This window comes from Hippoglossus stenolepis, chromosome 5, assembly GCF_022539355.2.
Source record: "Hippoglossus stenolepis isolate QCI-W04-F060 chromosome 5, HSTE1.2, whole genome shotgun sequence".
Lineage (NCBI taxonomy): Eukaryota > Metazoa > Chordata > Actinopteri > Pleuronectiformes > Pleuronectidae > Hippoglossus > Hippoglossus stenolepis.
In genome coordinates, this window is record NC_061487.1 from 5,782,902 (window position 1) to 5,809,345 (window position 26,444).

At 40.3% G+C, this 26,444-nt stretch overlaps 1 protein-coding gene across 2 annotated transcripts in view; it reads left to right on the forward strand.

Annotated features, from left to right (window-relative positions):
* Positions 1-26,444, forward strand: part of cadps2 (Ca++-dependent secretion activator 2) — a 226,908-nt gene that overhangs the window by 151,684 nt on the left and 48,780 nt on the right. For both annotated transcript variants that reach the window (XM_035157552.2, XM_035157556.2), the window contains exons 12-17: positions 4,780-4,916; positions 13,070-13,257; positions 19,950-20,051; positions 23,121-23,184; positions 24,394-24,517; positions 25,201-25,301. In XM_035157552.2, the coding sequence (XP_035013443.1) occupies positions 4,780-4,916; positions 13,070-13,257; positions 19,950-20,051; positions 23,121-23,184; positions 24,394-24,517; positions 25,201-25,301 (716 nt within the window). The remainder of the gene's footprint in view (positions 1-4,779; positions 4,917-13,069; positions 13,258-19,949; positions 20,052-23,120; positions 23,185-24,393; positions 24,518-25,200; positions 25,302-26,444) is intronic.

Below are 26,444 nucleotides of genomic sequence, written 5' to 3' on the forward strand. Positions count from 1 at the left end.
ATCATGCAACTGCACACATATTAGTTGGAATAATCTTAGTCTCAAATAAACCAGGTTTGATTGTATTGGCAGACGTTGCATGCTGCATGTCAACATCACACTGATGAGAAACTTTTCTCAAAACACAAAGTGAAGAAACCTGGAGTCAGTCTGACACACAATCACACCATCTGTGCCAGGAGCGTTGACATCCGTCCATATTTTCTGTCACACACTTATTCACACACCCACCCCCCCCACCCTTGTCCTTTAACACACACACACCCAGGAGATAATAGCTGAAAGTTGGACTTGACACGGATCGACATCACCCCTCCACCGTCTGTCCCACAATCAATACTCCCCTCCTCCCCCCCTCCTCTTATTATCAGCACTAATCTATATCTCTTTGTCTCGTTTTCTTAAGAGTCGCTTCCTTCGCTCCCTGTCTTTTCTCTAAATTACATTAAGGACAATCCCGTGTTTTGGAGGTAACGAATGTAAAATGACCTACATCGGAATTAGACAGAGGGAAAGCAGGCCACAAGAGCCGAAGGGCAGCCAGACACAGAAAAGTGGGAGAGTCAGAAGAAAAGAAGGAAAAGAGAGGAGCGTTGATTGGAAGTTGATTGTGGAGATTTCACATTTGTTGTCTTTTTTTTTCTTTTTTTCTTGTTCGGACAAAAGCGACAAAAGAAAAGAGTTAGGAGGGGGATGGCGAAACACAAACGTCTGAGAATCCTTGCAGGCTTCTCTGCATCCACACAAAAACAAAATGGCAGCGTTAATAAAAAAGCGATCACTAATGCTCGTCTCGGGCACGAGGCCGCGGGCGTCGCAGGCGTGGAAAACAGCGCCGGCATTCTTCAGGGAGCCGTGGTCTTTTGTGGGGCCATGTGTCACACTCAGAAACTTCCCATCCCGAAATGTACTCCTACAATAATGGCCGAGTGGAGAGTGTTAGGCTTTTCATTTGCCGGGGCCATTAACAGGACGCCTGAAAGGACTGGAAATGAACCCAGGCTTGCTCAGGCTGGGACGCCCTGCACCTCTTCTGCTGCTTTTATCTTTCCTGTTGTCTGTTGATTCTTCTGTCGCTGACCCTGAAGCCTGGTTTTCATCTGCTGCTGCAGGCGCTGTTTGGCCCAATGTGTGAGAAGAGCTCAAAATGTGCTGTGTGAAATGACTTCACTGTACACCAGCGGTCATGTTAAGTATAAGTCTGGTGATGTTCTTCCTCCTTTATTGTTTAATATATCTAATGAAACTACCCAGAGTAACAATCGTTGTTCTGTATATTTATGCTGATGTATCATATTCTTTTGAGTCATAGAGATGCATTGTTTCCAAGAAATTTTAAATACATATCAATGAACCATAATGTTGCACTGGGGGACATGTTCCTTCATCACCATGAACACACGTAATTTTTATTATTTGGACACAATTTTATACAAACCATCCTGCTTCCCCAAACAATCACTAGAGCATCAAATGTGGAGTAATTTGCCCAGAAAATAGTCCCCAACAAATGTTTTGCCTTCTCTGTTTGAGTGTCATTTGCTGAATTACAGTGGTCAACTACTTCAGGAAATCATTGCAGCTTTTTCACCACTGCATAGGAGGATATGTTTTCACCCTATTAGTTTGTTGGTTGGTTTGTCTGTAAGCAAGAACGACTGGATCACCACAAAATGTGGTGGAAAGATGTGGTATGGGTCAGGGAAGAACCCATTAGATCTTGGTACTGATCCATATCAGGGGGCGGGGAGAGGATTTTTTTGGTTACTTTTTTCCACTTCCTTTGTATCTATATCTATATGACCTGGCTTTGTATACTTACTGTAAATTATAACAGACAAAAACACATCCAGCAGTATGCTGATCAGATGTATTGTTGTTTTGTTGGTGAAGACCATGAAGTCAGTTAAATTGTGTTTGTGAATATGGGCTATAAAAATCAAATGTATTTATTTATTAGCAGAGGTTTAAGTCTGGTCAGTGATGATCCGTGCAGTTCTGTTGGTTTCTGGTTGAAGAATATTTGAAGTCTTACGTTGTTGTAGGAGCCTTAATACCAGAGGGAGTGATGTGGCCTGATGAAGACAGAGTGCGCTGTGCTCATGAAGCCTGATCTCCTGCTGCAGTCAATCAGTCGTGTGTTGTTTGTTTTTCTGCACGACTCTGTGAGTCTCTTCCAGTGTTTTCCTCACGTCGTCCATGTTGGCGAGTGTTGGTGTCATGCGAGAGTAATGACAGCTTCACAGAGGATCTGTAGCCAACCGAGGTGGGAACTATTAACCGCAGCACTGCCAATGCAGTGCTGTGTGTGTGTTTACACTTCAGTTCACTGCTGAGCTAAAATTGATGCATGAATGATCATTTATATATCACTTCTTCAGGGGTTTAGCTAACTGAAGAAATCTGTGCAGTCATGTCATCCTATGTTTTTTCATGTGATGTTATAACATTGAGGTGGATGATTCTCCTCTTTTCTCGTTCTTTCTTCCTTCTTTTCCTATTGCTTCTTTCTAGCAAAACCAGCTCACAAATTTAACTCTCTCTTTCCTCCTCAAACACATTCTCTTGTTGCTATTATTCTAAAGGTCATATATTTTTTTTAAACGTTAAAAATCCAACATACCTGCAGCAGCCATCAGGCTTATATCAAAATATAGCGATATAATAATATAGGTATTAAAGGAGCTCTAAAGAAGTTCATAACTGCAATAATCAAAAACTTTTAAAGGTAGGGTTGGTAAGTTGTTTCTGAAACACTATTTCTCTTATTTGTTAAAATCCTCTTCATGTCTCAATAGCCATCAATAAATAAAGTTGTCTGGGGGAAAAAGCGGATGTGGCCCTCGCAGGACTCTAATCATTTAATTTGTTAGGGCTGGGAAATTAACCGAGAATGTATCAAAACCGACATTTATAATCTCTAACCGACTTAATCTTACTCATGTCGGTTAATTTGGTTAATACTTTCCCCAATGCCTTTCCTCTAGGTCCATTTTGCAATGGCGTCCCGGGTACCTTGTGCCGTGTAGAACAGGTACAGGATTTGAGGGTTTATTTTGTGTTTCTTTGATTAGCTCAAAGAAGTTATTGAGACACATATTTAAACACACTGAAAAAGAGTTCAACATTTAGTGCGCATGCAGTTCACCTGCTACACACAACTGGATTGAAGTCATATCGCCCAGGCCTAATAATAACCATGTGTATTATCTAGGTTCATCAGGATGAGGTTAGGTGTTTTTCTTACACGATTCAGACTTGATGCAATCGATGTCAACAAGCTGACCTCCTCCCAGGGCTCTTTCCCCTGGTCGGCTTCTAGCAGTTGTGGGTCAGTGCACGTTTATGTGTTATTGGAGCATAACTTTGACGAGTGGGTCGATGGGCGGGGGTGTGATGATCGGTTGCATTTTTTCAAAGCGTTGCCTGCTCTTGCTTTTCCAAGATTACCAATGCTTGCTTCAAATCTTCTCTGTATTGAAAATATAACAAAACTGCTGGTGATGACATCGATACGAAACTCTTCTGTTTGGTTTGGAAAACTTAAATTATTCAAAAATATGAGACTTTATCTGCGAGTGGTCGTCCTCCAACCAGAAGGTTGGCAGCTCAAATCCCAGCCCATGCCGGAGTGTCCTTGGGCAAGATGTTGAACCCTGAATGGCCCCCTCATAGATGTTGAATGCACTAATTGTAAGTCGCTTTGGATAAAAGCCTCAGCTAAATGACATGTAATCTAATGTAATCTGTGGTGAATGTCACCCAGCTGTTCCAAAACCCTAAACCCTCTTGACAAAATATTTAATTTTCATAATTTCCCTACAGACCTAAGGAAAGGAGTTGTTAACATACTAGATCATTTTTTTTAATATAAACCCTAACCCTTATACAGCTATAAAGCAAACTAGAATGTCACTCAGTAGAACCGCCCAGACTCGACAGTCGTTTTATGAAACCAGATTTAAAACTACAAGATAGAAGCTGCACCAAGCACACACACCTATAGATATTAGTTTTCTTAATTTGTCTGTTTAAAAAAAAAAATCAGGATCAATGAATTATTCTGAGAAATTTGTAAAAAAGTCACAACTTGAAAGAAAGTGATTTTAAATCCTTGTGTTTGGTTGAAATCTATCCAGTAGCTTTTGTGGGATCCTGCTGACAAACAAACAAACAAATGGACAAAACCTCCTTGTTGGAGGTTATAAAATAGAGATCCATCACAATTTAGTGAATTAATAATTATGAGATTTTTCCAGTTTTTCTGAATCTGACTTTTCAGAAAATGTTTTTGCCTTGTTCTATTTGCTTTGATAGGAAAGCTTCTTTCACATCAACAGAGCTTCATGGAGTCTGATCACGATGCTGAGTGAACTTTGGGAACCATTTTCCTGACGATGGCGCTATAACAGTGATCAGAATTTTAAAACTTCATTGAAAGGCAAAAATTAATTCTGTAGAAATCACCTTTTCATGGTTAAATTGCCTGGTCTCCATAATGATCACACTGCTCACATGTTGGATGATTTTCCAGGGTAGTTGTTTAATGCCATCATGTTTCCGTCCTAACACGTTATCTTGTCCTCAGGCACATGTCTGGCTTAAGCACAACCTTGATCTTCACCCTAACCTTTGTTTGGTTTTACTCACACTGCTGTTTGAAACGGATCATTTCAGAAACATTTGCACTGAAAGTCAGAATTATCCGTAACTGATCGCCCAGAGATTCAGGGCTGAGCAGCTCTAAATCTTTTCCCTCCCTCTGTGTTTCTTGCTCAGGTCTGGATCCGTCTCAGCGCCAGGGAGTGGAGGAGTTGATCTCTGCAGCTCCGTGTCGCCTTGACCACGCCGCCCTGTTCAGCATTTTACAGAAACACACTCTGCAGCACCGCATGAACGACTCCTTCTCATGCCTGGTACGTTAACACAAACACATCTTCTTCACTGCACCGCCCAGGAATCAGCTGATGATTGATGGAGATCAGATTAATGTTAAAGTTGATTGTTTGGTTCAGACCATCATCATCATCATTTTTACTTTTTCTTCTGTGAAACTTTTATTTAAAAAAAGAGAATTCTCACTAAAATCATATCTCATATGAAAACAGTTAAATAATCACAATGTTTATTTTGCATTTTGTTCAGCCTGATTCTCTTGTCTTTCACAGAAGAACCTTGAAATGTAAAGTTAAAAAAACTATTCTTGAGTAACAGGAAGCAGCTTCTAGAGAGGAAGTGGAAAACTTTACCAAATGGCAGTCAAATAGGGACTGGTTGATTAGTTGATTGAAAAATGTAATAGAATATATTTTTAGAACAGTGAATTTCTATGTGTTGGTCAGATGAAACAAGTACTTTGAAGACGTCACCAAAGATTCAGGGAAATAATCCAATGCATGTTTTAATCGTTAAACTGACAGAAGAGAAAATAATTGTAAAATGTTTAGATTAGGATTGTGTACCCCTGAGCAGAGCAGTTGCAGACTGAGACTGAGTGTCCTTCTGCTAGGTGGACGTGGTCCAAATATGGAAGTCCAAGGCAGTCTAACCTCAAGTCTGACAAACCAACATTGTAATATAATATTTACCTCTGAAAATAAGAAAAAGCATTATAGTTGCCCTTTAAGTTCAGGTTACTGTTTTAATTCAAACTTGCAGCCTTCGGAATAAGGTGATCAGGGTGAGAACTGTCAGTCTTTAACCTGAAGAAACATCATATTGAGAAAATTGGCAGTTCCAGTATTGAAGAAAGTCACTCCTAGCAGAGAGGGACACAGCAAGCTCTCTCTCTCTCTCTCTCTCTCTCTCTCTCTCTCTCTCTCTCTCTCTCTCTCTCCTCTGTCCCTCTGTCTGTGTTTAAGCCTGGGGGGCTCTCTCACACTGATTGAGGGGATAAACGCCCTAATCAATACTTTACAAATAGGAACATGACCCTCATGGACAACTGCTGGGCTGGGTCAGTGGAGGTGGGGTGGGTGGGAGGGGTAAAACCTACATTGGTAAAGGGGGGTGAAATTAGGCCATCCTGATAACCTGTTCTATGAAGCTGGTTATCAACTTCCTCAGTTAAATCTGGGCTTTCCTGCAACGGGCACGTTCGTGTTCATTCATTCAACCTTTATTGTAACTCGGGAACACATTGAGGTACAGACCTTATTTACAATGAAGTCGAGTAAAGAAAATAAACAGAACATTCCAAGACGCCAAGAAAAGACAAATAAGAAACAGTAAAGTTTGCAAAATAGCAAGAGCAAATGTAAAAGCTTTAGGAATAAATACGGTGCATACAATTTAGTTTAAAGCGATTCAATTAAAACAAATGAATCAACTTAAATAACTGGAGGTAAAACAGGTTAGATTAAAAACAAACATTATCCTTAGGATAAACAAGAGTTGAGTTCTGGATTGTTCTGTGTGTTAGTCCATGTTTCAGGTGCATGATGAGAAAAACTGGATTTACCAAGCTCAGTAAAAACAGTTGCAGTGATCCAGTCATCAGAGCGTGTTCAATGAAGAACATGTGTTCATTATAGGCAACTATATATATAAATACAGATAGCTGCAGGTCAATTATGATATAATTACATATAATTTGGTTACACTTAAAAGTGATAAAAAACAAGATAATATATAAACAATGTGATCGCATAACTAGAATAGAAAGAGAAGACTATATTTCTTTAGGTTTAAACTGTAAATAAGATTTATTACTGAGTGAGTATTTTTTTGCCTTTTAAGTCATGTCGGACTGTTTCTGCTGCTAAAACACAGAGAGATGTGTCATGTGTGCTGAGCTCAATTTGGACCAATGTTCACTTATAATCATGGATATATTGAACAGTGTGTGAATCATGTTTCAAATAAAAGACATCATAGATTTTTATTTCTCATGTTGTTTCTGAGCTGTACTGATAATAAGGAAATAAAACACTGTCAGGTATAATGTCACATTCAAAGATTATTTGTTGAAAGTCTGGAAACAGCTAAATGATTCCACCCATCTTTAAAAAATATCTACTGATATTAATTATTTCTCACTTTACTTTGAATCGCGTTGTCCCTGTTAGGATCCTGTGGATCGATGACTCTGGTTTTCCGGCCTCAGATTGGGTTGGAGTTCTTGTTTTGACAAGAACTGAAATGTGGCTCAGACCTGCCCCCAAAAGGCTCCTGCTGAGATTCACTAGGTTGCAAGAGGAAGCTATTGGGTTTTTTGTGTGTTTCAGTGTGTGTTTGTATGCCAGTTCTTAATCTTTTCACATCCGATCAGGGTTTTCGTTTTTTATCTGAATATATGAGGTGTGCAAGTAAATCCACATTGGAGCATTTGGAAGAACCAGTGGAACTTTTCTCTGGCTCGTTTCTTGTCCAGCTCTAATAACAAATGCGTAGCTCCACATGTGTCTTAGTCAAGTACAATCTCTGCAAGAGACCAAATGAAATCACAAATAAATATCCTGGAGATGGCTCAGGGCCGCCAGGTTCACTTTGAGCTTCCTGGTTTTACAGGGGACGGTGAAATAAAGCCATTAAATGGATAACAACGGGACTATTTCATGCTGACAGGACAGCTCGTTCTAAGGAAACTGCAAAGATGGGAGTTGCTGCTGATTGACAACTTTCCATCTTATCTGATGTAAATTTGTATTTGTAGTCAAACAACATCCACTGGGGTGGTTTGTTTTAGGTGGTTTCATATGGTTTATGAAACCACCTTTATAAACCATACCATATGGTTTATTGGTAATTTACTCTGCTCCCAATATTTTCCTAAATCACAATATATTCTTGACTGAAATGAATGAACCTTAAACTCTAAACTATATTCAGTTTTTCTCATCTCTTTATTTTCTGTTTTCTGGTCAGCCAATCATTGCAGTTCATTTTGCAGAGTCTAGTCTACATCCTGAATGCCTTGTGTATCACTATGTAAGCTGGTGGTTCATAAATGGGCTAAAAGACGTGAAAGCACTTGTGCTTCACAGGAAGCACAGACATTGTTCTCGCAATCCACCAAATATTTTCATTAGCAAAATTCATAAGAAGTTGAAGTGCTCGTCGTTGTTCGGAGCTGAGAGTGTCCTTCTCTAACTGAATGAAGACTCTAAAAGTCTAAGGCAGATCTGGAGGAGTCGGCTCATCCTGACATGTGTTGTGTTCAGGTCTTTTTAAAAGCAGCAGAACGAGGAGATGTTCACCAGAGTGACATCTGTGCTTCTTTCATTTCTCTACCTGCCTCACCAGGACGCCTTCCAGCTCTGCAATTAGACCGGGCCATTCACCCTGCCCCTCCAGCTCCTCACTCCTCAGCCTTTTGTTAAAACTCACAGGCTTTGTGTTCCAACCTGGGCCTCTTTTCACGAGCACTCTGAGAAAAGGCCAGTGCCTCTACGTGGGGGGACATCTGTTGAGATCGGGTTTGGATTCATGTCATAGACGGGGGTCATATTTTATTCACAGAGTTGAACCCAACAACAACAACAGTAATTAGGCAGAACTTGGGTTTGGATCTGGGGCCCAGGGTCCTCCTCACTGGATCAACGTAGTTCCCACTGGCCACTGAAGGGTCAATTCACAGTGAAGCTGCTGGTGTTGAGGTCCAGCTACAATTAGTTTCTTAAAAACTATTTTGGTTTTGTTAACTAAATTAACAAAACCAGAGTATCACTACAACAACACGATACAATGAGAAAACTAAGAACTCATCAATTAAACAAACACGTTGGTCCTTGGGTGAAATCAATAACAAAGTTGTTATTATTATTTTTATTATTATTACTACAACTAACTATTATTATCTGTAATAATAATATTAGTAGTATTTCCCAATTATAAGCTTGTATACCATCAAAATGATTTTGAAACTTTAAGATATAAAAACTACCTAGTGTTGCTTTAACTTTATTTATTATATTTATGTCATTGTCTCATATCGTCTATATAGCATGGTTTCCAACACTAACTATTCAGACCCAAGAATCCATGATGTTATAGCTGCATCCATCACATGTAAATACCCTACACCATATGTCTGTCCATCATGTTATTCACGTTTTCCCATAATCAGCCTGACATGTGGTGTCCTCAGAAACATTTGGATCTCCAGTAAAGATCTTAGACAAAGTTGTAAAACAGATCAACCAGTAGACCTGAATAAAGGGAGATAAAAGACAAACACACAAATGTCCTTTGAGACGCACAAAGAACTCCTTCTTGATCTTCACCCTTAACAAATGACGAGTTCCCTATAGCAGTCTGTCATCGTCCCAAGATCCACCCCCCACCTCCCCTAAACCTCTGGCTGGTGAAGCAGACGTAACAGGGTCATGGGATCGTAGAGAACGAGCACTCAACATCACAATATTTACCTCTCCAGCATCTTTTAAACTGACGTAACTCCTACCCACTTTGGTTTGCCATCGACCTCCAGTCTCGAAGCCATTCAACATCTTTATCTCCGCCTTTACTTTTTTAAGGACCAAGACGCAGGTGTTCTCTCCTCCAGTCAGTCCAGTCTGATTGTCCTGCTGTCAAATTAACTTCCTGTGGAGCCCTACCATTATGCACTCTAAATATAATTTCTCCGATGTATGCGTGCGCTTGTTCGGGCCCGGCTCCAATTAGAGAAATCTGCAGAAGAAGAGGAGAGAGGCTGCAGATTGCATTGAACTGCTGACCTCAAAGAAAACTAACAAATGGCAAAGGAATTGACAGATTTACCTATATTAGTGTTTTCCATCTATTTGTGATTAATGCAGTGAGGTTTTGAACCATCTGGGGGGGGTTGGCTCTTGGGAGGTAGAGTGGGTTGTCCTCTAATCAGAAGGTCAGTGTTTGGATCCTTAGCTCCTCTCTGCAGAATCCTAGAAAATGAAGTTCATTATTTTAACTTTGACAGTTTATTTTATCATATGTGGGGAGAAGGGGGCGTGATTGAAACAAGGACATGTCACCTAAGAAGTTTTTTTTATGATTGAAGAGAAGGTAAAACGTACGGTCAACTTTATTTTAGATCACTATTCCCGATAACTTTCAAACAAGGCATTTTATAAACACTTCACTGTATAGGTGATGTGTTTTTTTTTCTTAATATTTTAGAGTGTGTCAAACAACAAGATGCAGTAATTCAACAAGAAACACTATTCAAAAACATACAAACGTTCTTTTTTATGTTCAGAGCGAGAGGCTGTTAAACCAAATTACAAGACAATAGATTTTTAAAATCCTTGTTTTAAACAAACAAGACAAAAAACGAATGAAAAAGAAAGAAAGAAAATTTAAATCAGTATCATGCCAAATGTTCCAAATGGCCTATATTTCAAGTGGCAAGTGATTTAAGATGCTGTGAAGTATCACCACCTTCATAATCTGAATTTAGGTAAACCACATATTTCCCCCCCATCCACCTGCAGGCTCTGATGTCTGCGACTGAACTGAATTTTGAGCTGCCTAAACAACCACTCTTCTCGTTATATTTTCATTATCTTCAGAATTACCTCGCCTGAAAATAGAACAGCACTGTGTGTGTTAAATGGACTCACATGGCAGACTCGCAACTCTCTGACTGTGAGGGTCACAAGAATTGTTTTGGACCAAAAATGAGTTTTGAGTGCCAAAAATAACCAGTCTGAGAACCGTCAAGAAAAAACATGAAGAATTCTCAGCATCTCCGGGTCAGCCGTCTGCAGTCAGGTGGCGAGTGGCGAGCTGAGGGGTTCGTCTCTCCAAAAACCACATCCCGCTCTCACTTTTACCAGGTTGTGTCGTTTCTCGAATGGAGGCGTGTACACACAGACGTGCGGCCACGGCAGACAGAGCTAACGAGGCAGTCGGCTTGTTAGCCGCTAATTGAACGGTCAGCGCCAAGACTGGAGTTCGCCATCTGTTTGTCACAGAGGAACATCTTGTCGCTTCACGCCCGTCAGCAGGCCCCTTTCTCTCTGTGTGGTGTGATATTAATAGCTCAAGCTCACAGACGGAGAAAAAAAATTATGAAAGACTCGAAACGACAAACAAACTGAAGACTGGGAGGAAGGAGTAGGGGGGGGGACACTAAAAGGCCTGCAGAGGAGGACTCTGCCAGGTCCAGTTAACCCCGACAGGCAGCATGTCAGCTCCAGTCTTTCTTTATTAAATCCTGGAAATAATATTGTCTAGTATCAAGTCCTTAAATGATCTGCAATATCATTAAACCTTTTAGATTTTAAACTGATGTTTTTCTGAAGACACATTAATCCCGTTGACTATTAAAATCATTTTCTCAATTGTCACATTATGATGTCTGTCAAAAGTTGCATCTTATTCATCAACCGAAAAGCATAAAACCACAAATGAATAAAACCGGTCTTAACTACAATGGCACTATCTCCAGTCATTTAATATAGGGACTGTCTTTCATACAGCCGCTCATCTGATACAAAAACATGCTCTGAAGGTAAACTGAAACTGTTTCTGTGCAGCACGTCTTCTCTCCTGGGTCACTTGCTGCAGAGCAGAGAGCCATGACTGTTAGGACTGGAGGAAGTGTGTGTGTGTGTGTGTGTGTGTGTGTGTGTGTGTGTGTGTGTGTGTGTGTGTGTGTGTGTGTGTGTGTGTGTGTGTGTGTGTGTGTGTGTGTGTGTGTGTGTGTGTGTGTGTGTGTGTGTGTGTGTGTGGCGTCAGCTCGGTGGAGGTGCTAATTTGTTAACATTCCTTCCGTGAGGAATCTTAATTAGCGATGTAAGTTTCCTGCCTAATTTAGTGATTACGTGCAGGATGAATGAACTAATGAACATCTCAGCGTGTTCCAGTCGTTCCACACCTCTCTGCTTCTTCTCTCGTTTTTTTTTACTGTAGTAAAGAATTAATAGTTGGAGGGTTAACCTTTACACTTCTCTGTTTAATTGTGTTAAAGAAGTATTGAGGATTTTTATTGAGTCTGTAAAGCCAATAGGTGACCAGTGTTGGTTTTTGTCTGCGCACGGCTCCCATGGCAACAGGATGTTGTGAAGGAATCGTTTTGGTTATTTTTCTGGACAGTTGTTCAGCCTGTTAGTGGAGTTCATAACAAACTGCTGTTCACATCTATCAGAGAGTATAGCTGTGTGTTTGTCCCATTTACCCATACTCTAATTAAATGGCTACTGTCAAAATGTCAGGTATAGGCTGTGGCCGAAATCACTCACTAATCACTTTAGTATATAGTATAGTGAATTTCTAGTGCCGTCTTATTGTATAGTGACATTTTGTATACTAAGTGTAAAATAAATATTGTTTGTGGGATTTTCCTTCGGTTGACGTCTGCAATCCTGTGACAGTTACGTAATTACCAGCGCAGAGAAAATGTCAGAGTAGTGTCTGAAAGTTGTTGTTTTTTTTCTTTTGCCAATGGGCTCACTATACAGTCCCTATATAGTGAGCAGGGGTTAGTGAATGACAACCATAGACTTAGTGATGCTCCACCAAACGTCCCGGAGATTTTTTTTCTGAGCAATTTTGGTCGGATTTTCTGTTTCCTATTCATGTTTGTTGCAAAATAAGTAATTGTTGTCACCTTCACAAAAAGTCTACGTCCACACTACTGCGATTAAGTCTTCAAACGCATGACTTTTGTTGTGTTAAGATCTGAGGTACACCTCTGGCGTGGAGAGTGAGTTTCATCTTTTTAAACTGCGAGGTCGAATCATTCTGATGTGTATGTCGAATAGACTCATGACCCTTGAGATTGTTTGCTGGAGAATTTAGGTGTCAGGGATGCTTCAGAAAATCAGAGCCTGAGGTATTCAGTAAAGTTCAAATTTGTGATGTGAAACAAAATCCAAAATTGAATGCTCTGTTGACACAACATGAGCTACACAATGTTTGATAACTCTAAAATAATAAAAGACTGGGAGGAAAATCTGATTGTACATGTAAAAATATAACTGTGAGCATCTGGGGGCCTAATGAAATTGCATCATCAGATATAGACTTCTCTCTATAAGTTTTATCCGTGCGCTAAACCAACAACTAAAGCTTTTATGTTTTGTTTCTGCCTGGTACTGATATTGTGGCCTGAAAAAAAGTTTTTTTTTTCTTTTTCCGTCTTCAGGGTTGGTTCAGTCCTGGTCAGGTGTTCGTCCTGGATGAGTACTGTGCACGGTACGGCGTCCGAGGCTGCCACCGCCACCTGAGCTACCTGAAGGGTCTGATGGATTATTCAGAGAACAACGCATTGGTCGACCCCACGCTGCTGCATTACAGCTACGCCTTCTGCGTCTCCCACGTGCACGGAAACAGGTACTTCTGCCATCACTCTCCTTTTAAAATTAGCTTTAAAAATCACACGAGAGACCATGATAATTATTGAAGTTCCCATCAATCACTGCTGGGACCCAGATTTATGACCCTGCCAGTAACATGGATTGGCCTAGAGTACAAACAAACACGGTTGTTTTTGGTTTGTTCGTTTTCTGTGGCCAGTGTGGGATCTCATCCCTGTTACTCGCTGTACTCACTCCTGAGCTATCGAGGAAAACATTTTAAATAGGGAGGCAAAAATCCCTCCCTATTTAAATATACAGTAGATTTAATAATAATGATAATAATAAGATGAAGAAGAAGAAGACTTTGTAGAACATCTGTCTTTGTCTATGCATTCAGGCCAAGAAGGTCAACAAAAACAATGCCATCACACAAACATACACAAACACTGGCTGACTCCAAATATCCGGACTTCCACACACTAGTGTGCAGCCTCCATGTATGGCTGTGTATACTTGCAGAATGCTTTTCAAATCCTCATTTCAGTCGACTGCAGACTCATACTTCAATAAAATTATGTTTCATGGTAAACATGTACCCTGTCCTCTTAAAAAATAGTTGCACTCTTTCTCCTTTTGCACCCGGCAGAACAGAGTCATACTTCCTGCTGCTGATTGAGGATTTATTCCTATGAACACAAACAACTCTCTTTGTTTTTACCCTGATCAAACAACTGATGCTCTCATTTTTCTTGGGAGGACAGTATCTTTAAGGGCAGCTCAGCTTTGGTAACATCCAGGCCCCCGTTCGTCAGCAGTAAACTCCCCAGATATGAGCAACACAAGTGTCTTTTAGCCACTTGTTGGCATCAGCGCCGCTCCAGCAGTTCAGTTCTCCACTTCACTCCCAGAAGCCCCTGCTTGACTCCTCGGCTGGTAATTACTGATATCTGTGCTTTCTCTCTTTGTCGACTCATTCAGTCAATTAGAAAGCTTAATGATTAGCTTCTCCAGCTAATCGCCAGATATAAATTGGGAGGGATAGCTGGAATTGGCTTTTTGTCAGTTGGAACTCTAATTTGAATAATTGATGCCCATTCAGGGGTCCTGGAGCTGCCTGAGTGGGTGTGGATGGAAAAAAGAGGGTTTTGGATGGCTGGCAGATTTGGAGGTGGAGAAAAAAATGCAAACTTAATTACAGAACTCGAGTTTTCCCTGGAGGGCTGCTCGCCGAGATGAAACTACAGCGGGAGGCAAAGAGGACAAAGAGAGACTGATGAATAGGAGAAAACTTGACTTATACTTAAAGGCGAAATATTCAGAGTGTATCAGACTGTGCTTTTAAGAAAACTCTCAGTTCTAGAAGAAGGAAAAATGTCAGACCTTCGTGGAGATGTAAATATTTCTCTGATATGTGAAAGCCTCCCACATGCGGAGGTCAGCTCATCAAGGTTTGTTGCAGAGATGTTTAACCCTTTGTGGTCTGACATAACAACATTCACTCTATATGTTGAATCAACACTTTATATTCAACCTTTCCCCCCTAATGTGGCAGCATTTTTTCTGCAGCCTCTTTACAAGTTAAACACATCACAGTACAATAAAAAAAAAATGTGTGCGATGAAATATTTTATTTTGATGCTATTGGCATTAGCATTTCTTATTTCTATTATGTGTTATTTCTAGTCAGTGTGATTCTTCATAGATTCTATATACTCTCTGTCTGCTCTTTACTGGTCATCTTCTCACCATGACACTGGAGCTGCAGTAGATTGTTTCGAGCCGCAGCAACAGAGCTGGACCGTGACACTTCTGGATGCGGTGACTTGAAGCTGAGTTTGATTGTGGAGACGTGGTTTATCTAGATGGTCAAAAATGACTACACACTGTTCTTATTCCTCTTGTTTCACTTTATCTGTAAGAGCTGTGTGGAAATACAGGTTACGTCTCCTTTAGTAACAGCAGCTGACGTGACACTAATATTACAAAAGTGTATTAAACAGCATTTGGACATGAGACACTGAGATGAAGTTTTGAATTGGACAATTAAGTATTTGCTGCTGCTGGATTTGATGGAACAAACAAACCTATGCAGGTGAAGGAACTGGACTTTGTCTTGTTTTTCTCTGTGAGTGTTGATGAGAAGGGTGTGTGTGAACTGAGATCGGGGTTAAAGGAGCATTAGCAGAGCTGGGAGGGATGGGTGCTCGTCTCCCTCTCACCTGTCATGTCAGATCTTCTCCTCTCTGGGCCGTCCACGCCCGACCAACATGGGATGTGACAGAAGCTTTTACCTCCCCCAACCATTCACACAACAGAACTCCATCTCCAGAGAGGTGATGGGGGAAGACGGAGGTGGCACACATGATCACCTGCCACTTAGACTCATCTCCTCTCCACACCTCTTAAGGTGAAGTGGCGTCCATACCCGGTACCCTGCCACACCGCTCCGCGAGCACCGCTCATAACGACTCTCGTCAACTGACATCAGAACCAAACAGCCGCGGGCTGATATGGTGCTCACCGTTTACACTTGAGCCACATCGAGTGTAAACACCCTAACCTGAGCCTACAGACCCCTCCTCCTCCTCGCCCCCCTGCCTCCACCCTGGAGCTGTGCTGACAGCAGCCGTGCCTCCAACGTGCTCGCTTCATTTAGCGGCAACAATGTGTCTGAAGCCCGACAAGCTGTCGCATCGCTCCCCACTCCTCTGTGTGAGTCCAAGCATGAACAAACATCTGACTCGATTTAATGGCACAGTACGGAGAGCTACCAAACCAAACAGCTCACTGTGTCTCTATGAGCTCAGAGCGCTTTACGTGTGGCATTCTGCCAACGTCTTCCTTGTCCCATTAGTTTCCTGTCATAATTTGATTCAGAGGACGTGGAAGGTATGACTTACATTGCAGGAGAACTGAGTTATTAATATATCATCAAAAAGCTCTTCGAAAAAAACATTTCAGCTTCTTACACACTGAATTTATTAACATGTTGTTATTTACCTTTGCCCATAAAAAAGGAGAATTTTCTCCTTTTGTGCTCAAAATCTTCAAAGAAATGCAGCAGGAAACAAAAAAACATTTGTTGGAAGTGTGTTTTTCATGTACTTTTTATTTAGAAAAAGTGTTCTGTTTTCATTTTACATCTGATTCACATTTACATTCAAATAATTTTCAATTAATCGTTAAGATGAAATGATTTTTTTTAAACTGCAGGTTAAAATGACAGGTGCCTGTGTTTTCCACTTTTTGGACTAACAGCACTTGCATTAAGATGCAATCATCCAGAAGGCATCTTAATGCTGTGGGGAACTCTGCATTTGTATTATCATTTCAATCATTTAAATATGGAGACTCAAACTGTGAAGTTGCTCAATATCAACACATATGTTTTCATTAATCGTTTGAGTCCCTTTCCAAGCAAAAATTCTGATCATCATCTGGTTTCTATCCTCTGACATGAATATATGCTGCTTTTATTTGTCCTATATGACAGTAAACAGAATAACATATTTTGACAATCAAACAAAACGAGATCATTGTCAGTGCTGGTAACATAACTTATCCCCCAAACTATCACTAACATCACTTGTCCTTGAATTTAAATAACTAGTAATTATTCCTTTCTCAACCCTATTTATTATTTCCTTGGCTATGATTTTTTGATAATGCAATTATGATGGTGATAAAAACATGATACTTTTTTTTTTTTTTTAAAGTAAAAAGAACATTTGTTGCCTTTTCACACTGATGCTTAAAGTAACATGAGCTGCAAAAGTGATCAGTCAGTTTAATGTTCTGTCACTTGGCTGTGAACTGTGCTGCACATGGAAATAAATCAATTGATCGTGGAAGATGAACAACCTGGATTACTGAACAGCTGCCCTTAACCACGAGGGCTTGGAGCCTCAGGACATCCATCCATCCATCCATCTATCCATCCATCCACCCACCCATCCACCCACCCATCCATCCATCCATCCACCCACCATCCACCCACATCCACCCATCCACCCATCCACCCATCCACCCATCCCCCACACTGTGATGACAGTTCTAATGTCTTCATTAGTCTGTGAGGGGGCCTAGAGAGCGGGGCCCTTGGCTTCTTCAACATGAAAGCCTTTACAAGTGGACACCCCCCCGAAAGACTGCTTTACATTCTCTAGAGATTAGCCGGTGCTTGTTAAATAGGGGCTGTGGGAAATGGAGGGGGGTGCGTGATGAATTGCCAGATTTGAGGAACAACAGGGTTTAGAAGTTGTGCTAACAAGTGCTGTTGTGCAGGGAAAGCTGCCTCTCATTACCGATTGAATGGAGCAGAGTGGAGCTGAAGAGACACGCTGATGTTCTCGCACAATACATGACGACTTCCTGTTGTCGTCTACATCACAGCTCATCTGCAACCTCCACCCTCTAAAAACCAGCCCCTCTGGAGAGTTAAACACTGGAGGTTGACCTGGACACATCATCATCATCAGCAGCACATTTATTTTGTATGATGAGTAATTAATGTTTTTAGTTAGGTTTTATTTAATTTATTTTACTTATAAAAATCAACCATACTTAATATTATTTTTACTTTATATTGTATCTTTTTGTAATTTACATAACTGCAATTTAAATGCATTATTTATTAGTGTGTATTTATCAGAAATTATATGTTGCACAACTTATATGCTTATATATAATATATTAAACGGATATTTTATATGTATAATCTTTCATATTTTGATGTCTTTTTACAATTATTTTGTGTTAAATTTTATGTAATTTTGTTATTTGATCCTGTGTCTTTTTCTTTCAATTTGATGTATAATTGTATTTGTGTTTATGTGATTAATTGTAAGTTGTTAAAACTTAATTCGATTAAGAAACAAATTGAATTGTATTTAATCAATTTTATTTTATTATATGGATGTATGATTTTAATAATGTTTTACCATCATCATCATAATTATTATCAATCTTAACAGGCACATTTTAATTGCCACATAAACATGTATTATTCCTGTATTTTAAGTGTCCACATTATTTTTGTTTCATTTATGTTAAATGTTACAATGTGCCACTGTTGTGATTTCCTGTAATATGTGTTTTCATTGTAAGTGAGGCACTCGTCTGGTTAAATAAAGTTATTATTCTTGTCATCGTCATTCACTGGAAGTTAAGCAGCGATGGTTCACTATCCTTGTCTCACCTGCTGCTTGTCCTTTCTCATCACGTTTTTATTTTCAATTCAATATGCTGCAAGGAGCTCGGCGGAGTTGTTGGTAGTCAAGGCGCAGCGGTCAGGGGCTGAACCAGCGAAGGCTTTTATAAGAACAACTCATTAACAGACAACCTCCTCGCTTCTTCCCTCCGGCGACTGCGAGTGCCGTTTGGAGAGGGTGCTTTTCTCTTTCAGCTGCATAGAGAAAGCCCAGAAAGTCAAGGCTGGTCGCATTGGGTCCTGATTGCATTTTTTCCCCTTTTTTGCCAGAGTGCCTATTCAGACGAAGGCAAGAAGGGAATGAAAGCTTTACAAACATTAATGAAGCCCTCAGCTAGCAGTTTATTCTTTGTGGTCTCTCCTTCTGCTGGCGGGATGAGTTGTGGAGGAGAAAGTGGAGCCTGAGCAGCTCTCTGTTTGATTGGTTGACTTTGAGGTCAGTGTGGAGAGTTTGGCTGCTCGATCGGTTAGTTTGTTAAAAAAAATAAGCCAGTCAAACTCAGAGCGAGGAAGAAATTAAAAGAAAAACAGTCTGGGCTGTTTACCAAGTCTTCACATTTTTAACCCTCTTCCATGCTAACAGAGGTTTCTTAGTATTTACGGTGATGAAGCATTGATGAAGAGAGGTCTGAAATGTGAACAGCACATCAAAGATAGTGTCTGCAAAGTTACTGTTGGATATTTCAGATTCTCAAATGGAAACAGCCTTAATTTACCTGAAGTGATGAGAGAACCAGACCATTATTTGAAACAATCTTAGATCTTGTGTATGAAGTCTATTTTATCCTAAATTTATCAAATCTACACATAATAAATACATACTTTTCCAGTTTCACTTGCAGTTACATTTTTTGTGGATGAATTCAACACAGTGGCTCAGAAGATGTACTATAAAGGGCTGGTTTTATTGTTTGCAGTTAAACAAAATGAACAGCAAAGACAAGACAAAACTAGTGCAGTGCTACTAACAATGTTAACAATGGGATGTTTGCTTGGCCTTTGGTAATGCTGGTTGCAGCTTTCTTTGTGAAACTGGGAAAGTGACCTGCGGTATTTGAGCTGCAGCAAGTAAAGACCTGCTGCTACATAAAGGGCTGTCCACCTGTTTATTCAAAGTTCAGTGAAGCTCGACTCAGTATGCAGATCGCCCAACTCGAGAACCAGTTGTTGTTGCTGTTGTCGTGATCGACGACACTGATGTGAAGTCCCAGCCATCGCTGCTACAGAGCACTGGTCGCCTGTTTATTCAAAGTTTATTGATATTGATCATATCAAATGACCCCAAATTTGACACTGCACTTCCTTGGGCCCTAAGCAATAAATATGCCAAGTTTGAAGCTGATTAGATGTGAACCACAGACAGACAGATTTCTGGAATTATTAGATTATTAATGGTCTCATGACATCACATTCACATCATCATTTGGACATTCGGAAGAGCCAAACTACTTTAAGCCTTGAGCAGGTGATATTTGGTCAAGTCAACTGACTGTGTCTTGATTTTTCTGTCTCGTCAGGCCTGATGGGATGGGGACAGTGACCGCGGAGGAGAAGGAACAGTTTGAGGCCATCAGGAGTCGTCTGATGGCGCTGCTGGACAACCAGATCACACATTTTAGGTAAGAATCATGAAACAAGGCAGGAAGCAGAGACAAAGACGAGTATCACGGTTTTATATACCAGGTTTCATACTAAGATAAAATTCAAGATATTCATTTTTCATATAAATATACTCAGTATCATCACTTGCCGAGTTTATTTGTTCGGGATAATGCTCATAACTGAAACAAAAATGGAACCATTCACGAGTCAGAGGTCATCGAAACCCTAGATAACCTGCAAAAGAATCAAAACACATTATTATGAAGAAAATAACAAATTACTGCCCCACACTGGAGGAGTGAAGCTTTGTTTTGTTTCATCTCTTTTTTTATGCTGTGATGTGATTTGAAGAAAACTATACCAAAAACGTGTAAAACTGCTGCTACGCTCCTTTAACTCCATCATAATGAGCTGGGGCAGTCTGGGTATTTTGTAGCCCCATCAGCGGCACATAATAGCTGCAGGACATGTGTTGACGGCGGCTGATGAGACCTCCGTGCATCTGCGTGCTGCTATTCAGCGCCGCCACCGGCGTGTGAACACATTGTGAGCGTGGTGTGAAAGCAACAGCCCCAAGACCTTGAACAACACTCGTCTGAATGGGCCTGTGCTATTAACTGTCCCGAAGCCTGGCTCTTGAAACCCTTCTCGCCTGAAAGGGGCCCTCCATCTGGCCCAGAGAGGGGAGAAGAGCCAGGTCAGGGCCGAGAGAGTGGAGTGAGGGGGTGGGGGGCTCGATCAGCGGGAGTCATTACAAACTCACCTCAACAAGAGGCTAATGCTGGTAAACAATGGCCGGGACAATGCCCGGATTATGCTACTTTGCAGCAGACAAGAGCAGGATTTCCAGGGTTGGTTTGGATTAAAGCTGAGCTCAGGCATTGAAGATTCATATATAGTTATCAGGCCTGACTACAGAATCTGATAATGACATTTAAACATTGTCATTTAATTCATTTCCCGTCCTGATTCAGTTTAAATTCCAACCGTGAAGATGATCATGAAACACAGTCGACGAATTGTCGCAATAATAGCATTTGAATTCAACAGCAAGTAAAGTCTAAGGGAAGGATAATTCTATTCAAGTTGTGTTTTATCACTGATAAAAGTATTCAGTTAAAATGAATGTATATACAGATACTATACAGATGACTGATAGATCATCTTCCTCCAATATCTTCTTGTAGCTGTCATGAATTTCTTGGTGGTTGTGTTGAGGCACTCAGTGCCTGGTTGAGGAAAGATCATGGTCTTGAATATATATTAGAAAAGTTAAATTGAACTTGAAAGCACAGCATGAGGACTTTTTTTTTACATTTAGCTGAAACCAGTATCTTCAATTGGAGAAACATGTTCCTGCACTGAATATAATCTATAGCTCCAAATATTATAAAACCTCATGTTTTTGCACACATTACCACAACATCCCAAATCCTGATTCTTTTCCACTGCTGTAAGATCAAGTTAGTGCTGTTTGTGAGTAAGATTTGCTGAAGATTCAGGAATGATTCACTTGACTTGGACTGGACGGGTGTGCAGTGTATTTGGACAATTTGGTGATTTACAGAGATTCTTGGGATGCACATGTTTGGTGTGATTGCCTGAGATGTGAGGGTATCAAGGCACCTGTGATGTATTTTGGCGGAGGCGTAAGGCAAAGTGTTGTGCGTCCTGTGTGTGAGAAGCTGTGGACAGTGGAGTGGACTTTTCTCCCCCACAGGAAGAAGTGATGTGGTGTATTGACCTTGCTGGGGCTTTGGGTTTTTTTTATGGAAAATGTTCCACCATTGTTGTGTCATTAACTCACCTGCTTAAAAGGAACAGCTACATTTGTGACAGTATTGATCTGAATGCTAGTTTGACATGATGTTTCAGACCTTTGCTTGAGGAAATGTTCTCTTTCTGTACCTCCATGAATTTGAATTGGCTCTCTGTTGGTAACAGTTATGTGGGAGCTGGCATGGTTTTGTTGCTGTAGGGTGAGCGGGGTATTGATAAATCTGTTTGTTATACAGAAATCTTATAGCTCAATTATTTAGTGATAAAAAGGTGTAGCCCTGATTTGGGCCCCACAGTCTTTTTAAGTTTACATCGGCACCTGTCCTAACCAGAGGCTGATGCACTGGTCTCTCTCGTTACAAGCCAATACCTTAGAGGTAAGACTAATGTGTAAAGATGATACAGTGACAGATTCTCTTTTGCGTTCCCTGTCAATCTGTTTTCGTGGGCCTGCATTTCAGGAACCTGGTGTGTGGGCAGGGATGGTCTGTACCAGCTGGTAACACCAGCGCCCAGTGTTCCCAGGTTCTACATCTCTGGCTGCTCTAAGCCTCTCTCTCTCTGTCAGCTGTCTTCTTGTATTTTAATTTGTTTTCATGCACTAACAACACTTGCACACCTGTCCAACGTACACACTCCATAGATTAGTTTGTAGTTTATGTTGGTTTTATAATCTATTCCTTTTGAGCGCTAAATATTTTTCAGGGTCGTATGAGTCAGTTTGTAACATTTTGATTCATTTATCATCGATGTTCATATGTTTTCCTTTCTGTCAGAAGCCTGCTTTCTCCATGGACACAATATATTGCATTCACCAGAGACAGTTCAGGCCGTTTGAACATAGTCTGATCTTTAATGGATTTTTTTTTTCATTCATCATGAACTTTACTTTAAAAATTAATTTACAATAAATATGCAATTTAGAATATGAATAGAACCTTCCGAGTTGTATTTTTAAAACCAGTCATATAACTATGAAGGAACAGTACACCTGTCTGTATGTTTTTGTCCAATAAATGGCTGACCTGTGTGACCATGTGTCTTTGTTTATTAAGTACTGTTCACTTGTCAATTAGCAACATGAAACCTCCCTGAACCGCCTCGTCTGCGCTCAGATGGAGCTGGAGGTGAGAAAACCTTCTTCATCACTGTAATTAGATGAAAAGAAGGCAACCATCTGCTGACGCTAACCGATGTCTTTCTGCTGCCTCTTCAATCCTCCTATTCTTCTTTTTCTTCTTTTTTCCACGCAGTTGTCCTTGAGATTGTTTCTTAATGTGACGCCTGCCCATGTTTTGCATCTGCAGGTACTGCTTTCCCTTTGGGCGACCAGATGGGGCCCTGAAGGCAACGCTCTCCCTGCAGGAACGGGTACAAAACACATTTAAATACTTGAGCATTTTTATTGTTTGTTCAAACTTCCTGCACGATTTCCTCAGTGTTCGCAGTATCTTGTGCGTATACAGAGCAGAACACTTTACAGCCTGTATTTATCCAGAATCACTCCCATAGCAATCATGAGAGTGAGACTGAAGAATAATTTATAAATGTTGCTACAGTAGTTTCAGCAAGCACAAGCAGAAGTAATGATGATAGGTTGGAAATAGGTCAATAAGATATTTAGGATATGTTTGCAATGATATGAAGCAATAATGTAAAAATAGCTTAAGTCAATATGATACTTTCCAATTATTAATGCTGTAAATAAACACTGGCAAGAATTGAATGAGAATTCTAACCATTTCAGCTTGTCGGCCTGTCACATAATGTCTTATATTAATGATGATGGTGTAAATTAAAAACAGGGATTTTATATTTTTCATTCAATTACAACATCTGTTCAAGGGGAAATCCACTCTTGACTTTGACTTGACATTGAGACATCAAAGGCTCTTTCTAAGTGAGAAAAAAGAAAAAAGATGAACTAGACGTTTTAAAACCGTCCATTATGAGTCCAAGAAATGTAATAATAAATCAGTAGTACTCTTTTAACATAATAGGCCATCCTTAGAGGTGTGGAAAATGGTTTCTTAAAGTATTGTCACCATTGCTGGAAGGTATTCAGTTACAGTAGCTCTGATATCCTGCCTTTGGCTGCAGCTTGCTGTTACTTTGAGGGGGGGCATGACTCAAGTGCTGGAATGATCATTTCAACTGCTGTTGCTCTTAAAGCTAAATCCTCAGTGTGTGAACGTGTGTATAGGTGGATGAGACAGACACTATAAAGCCCTCTTGAGTTTTTGACGGGTACTGGGCTTTACTTTTAGTTCATTGTTTTTACTGTCAGAAGAGATGATGGTACTCCCATCTGCATCCTGCCCGAGAAAATGATCTTCAATTTTCAACTCCCAACTGGTTCCGACAACTGAAGTGCTCCTTAATATTAGCAGTGATTTCAGAAGCTGTGAAAGTCTATACAGTCATTTTCAATCAATCAATTAATCACATTTTATTTGTATAGCCCATATACCCTTTTTACTAAAGAAGCGTCACACTGAGAATCTTTTAACAGTTAGGGGGGGTTTCTTTGCTCTGGTTTCTGTTCCTGAAGAGCTGTGGTCACTGTTTGTGCTGTTGCAGGTTTTGATGAAGGACATCACTACGCCTGTCCCTCCTGTGGACATGAAGAATCTCGTGCAGAGGTGCCTGGAAAAAGCAGCTCGGATCAATTACAGTCAGCTGATGGAATATGCTCAGATCAAGGGTGAGAGTTTGTAGCTTTGCTGTGAACAATATGAATGTCAATCCAGTTCTCTCAGTCAATGAATGTTCAGAAGAAACGTTACCATTTACCCGTTTTTTGCACATTTTCTATTTGCACTTTAAACTGTTACACTCAGCTGAAGTGCATCGTTCGCATAGTAATGAAGAGAAGGTGTGATGAAAGATTTCTAGAAGATTTCGAACACACTTTTCATGTTGTGTTTTCTGTGTTGTTGGACAGCACATCATTGTCCTCATGGCACTTTCTGTTAGTGACCAAATCTTTTTACACTATCCCACTCAGTGTATGGTAGTTATCACAATTATTTAAAGAAGAAAGACTCTAAGGGATCAAGCTTAAGGTTGCTGGTTTGAGTACAGATCGGGAGTCTCGTTTCCGTGGTAGATGATGAAAGTGTCACTGGTCTGTTTTACCAACATTGAAGAAAAATGTGTCAAATCGGTTCTGATAGTGAAAAAATAATTAAAATCTAAATGGTTCATCCTCTGAGGAGCAGGGATAACAGCATCATCTGCCAGTGACCGATCAGATTTGACCCAGAGGTCAACTTAATGTCCAATCAGCAGGGGTTTCTTGGAATTGTAGACATGTTTGAATGTCTGCATGTCAAGCTAACCTCCAGTGTTTTTAATTCCATCCTACATATTTCCTGCTGCCTTCAGAGGATTCTCAGGCAGCTCCAGAGAAAAGACTGGAGGACATGATGAGACTTGGGGAGCTCTGCATTGATGTCCTGCAGCAGAACGATGAACATCACTCTGAGGTATTTCATTTCTACCGAGGTATCTCGTTTGTTTCAGCTCTCATTGAAGCACCTGATGGGGACCAACAGTTACTGTATAGTTGTGGTTTTGTTGTTCCCAGAGAGATTTATCAATCTACTAATTCCAGAAATCAAGTCTCTCTGTCTGCAATAACGATATTATCATCTTTTTTTCTTTTCATTTCACCAAAGAAGCAACATTCCTCTGTAGCAATTTATCTTCAAAGTAAAAGCTCAACATTCATTGTTGCAATGCTTTATATCAAGCTTTTATTTTAGAAAAGTTGTAAATTAGAGTCTGTAGATTGTTGATTATTTAAGAAACCTCTGAAATAGCTGACATGCAATATATGAAAAAATGACTGACTATAAAAAAAGGAACATTTAGAAAATCTATATTTTTGTCATGTATGAAATTAACTCATCGTTAATGTAGAAGCTGACTTCCTTAACAAAACAAAACCTTTTTACTCTCAAACTCTTCTTCATCTAATTCTTGCTCTCCGTACAAATCATTTTTTAAATTCCTCTGACATACGTTACGTGATCATTTCATATAACATCCTTGATCACTTTTTCACTGCACTGTCCATTTGCTTTTGCCTTGGTTGGCAGCATACATGGTAAAGTGGCAGATGACACGGCAAGTGGTGGCGTCGCATTAACGTCGGCGCTGGAGGCTCGATGAAAACAACGCCCACGGCCCATATGCATGCAGCGTTGATGCGCGACAGTGTAAAACTGATCAATCATAGGTGTTGAGACGCGGCGGTTTGATCAGCCCTAAGTGGCAGCGTGGCGCTCAGGCATCTGTTTCAAAGCTAATAATAACACGCTGTACTTTGCCGCTGCCATGGCGACTGGTGGATCTCTGCTCCGAGCTTCAGATGTCACGTTAACTACATAAATTTGAAGATGAATCACATAAATTGTTTACCCGTTTACTGTCAGCATCAGTCACATGCCCACTGTCTCTGGCTGTCGTAGTTGTTGTTGTTTATTTTTTCTCATTGTTTCATTATGAAAATGTCAAAGTGACGAGCTGAGTTTCAGGCAGTTCATGTGCTGTTTTGCTTCACATCCTTATATTTAAAAGTCACGACAAGGCCTTATTCAAGCCAAACAATATAATACAAAATACAT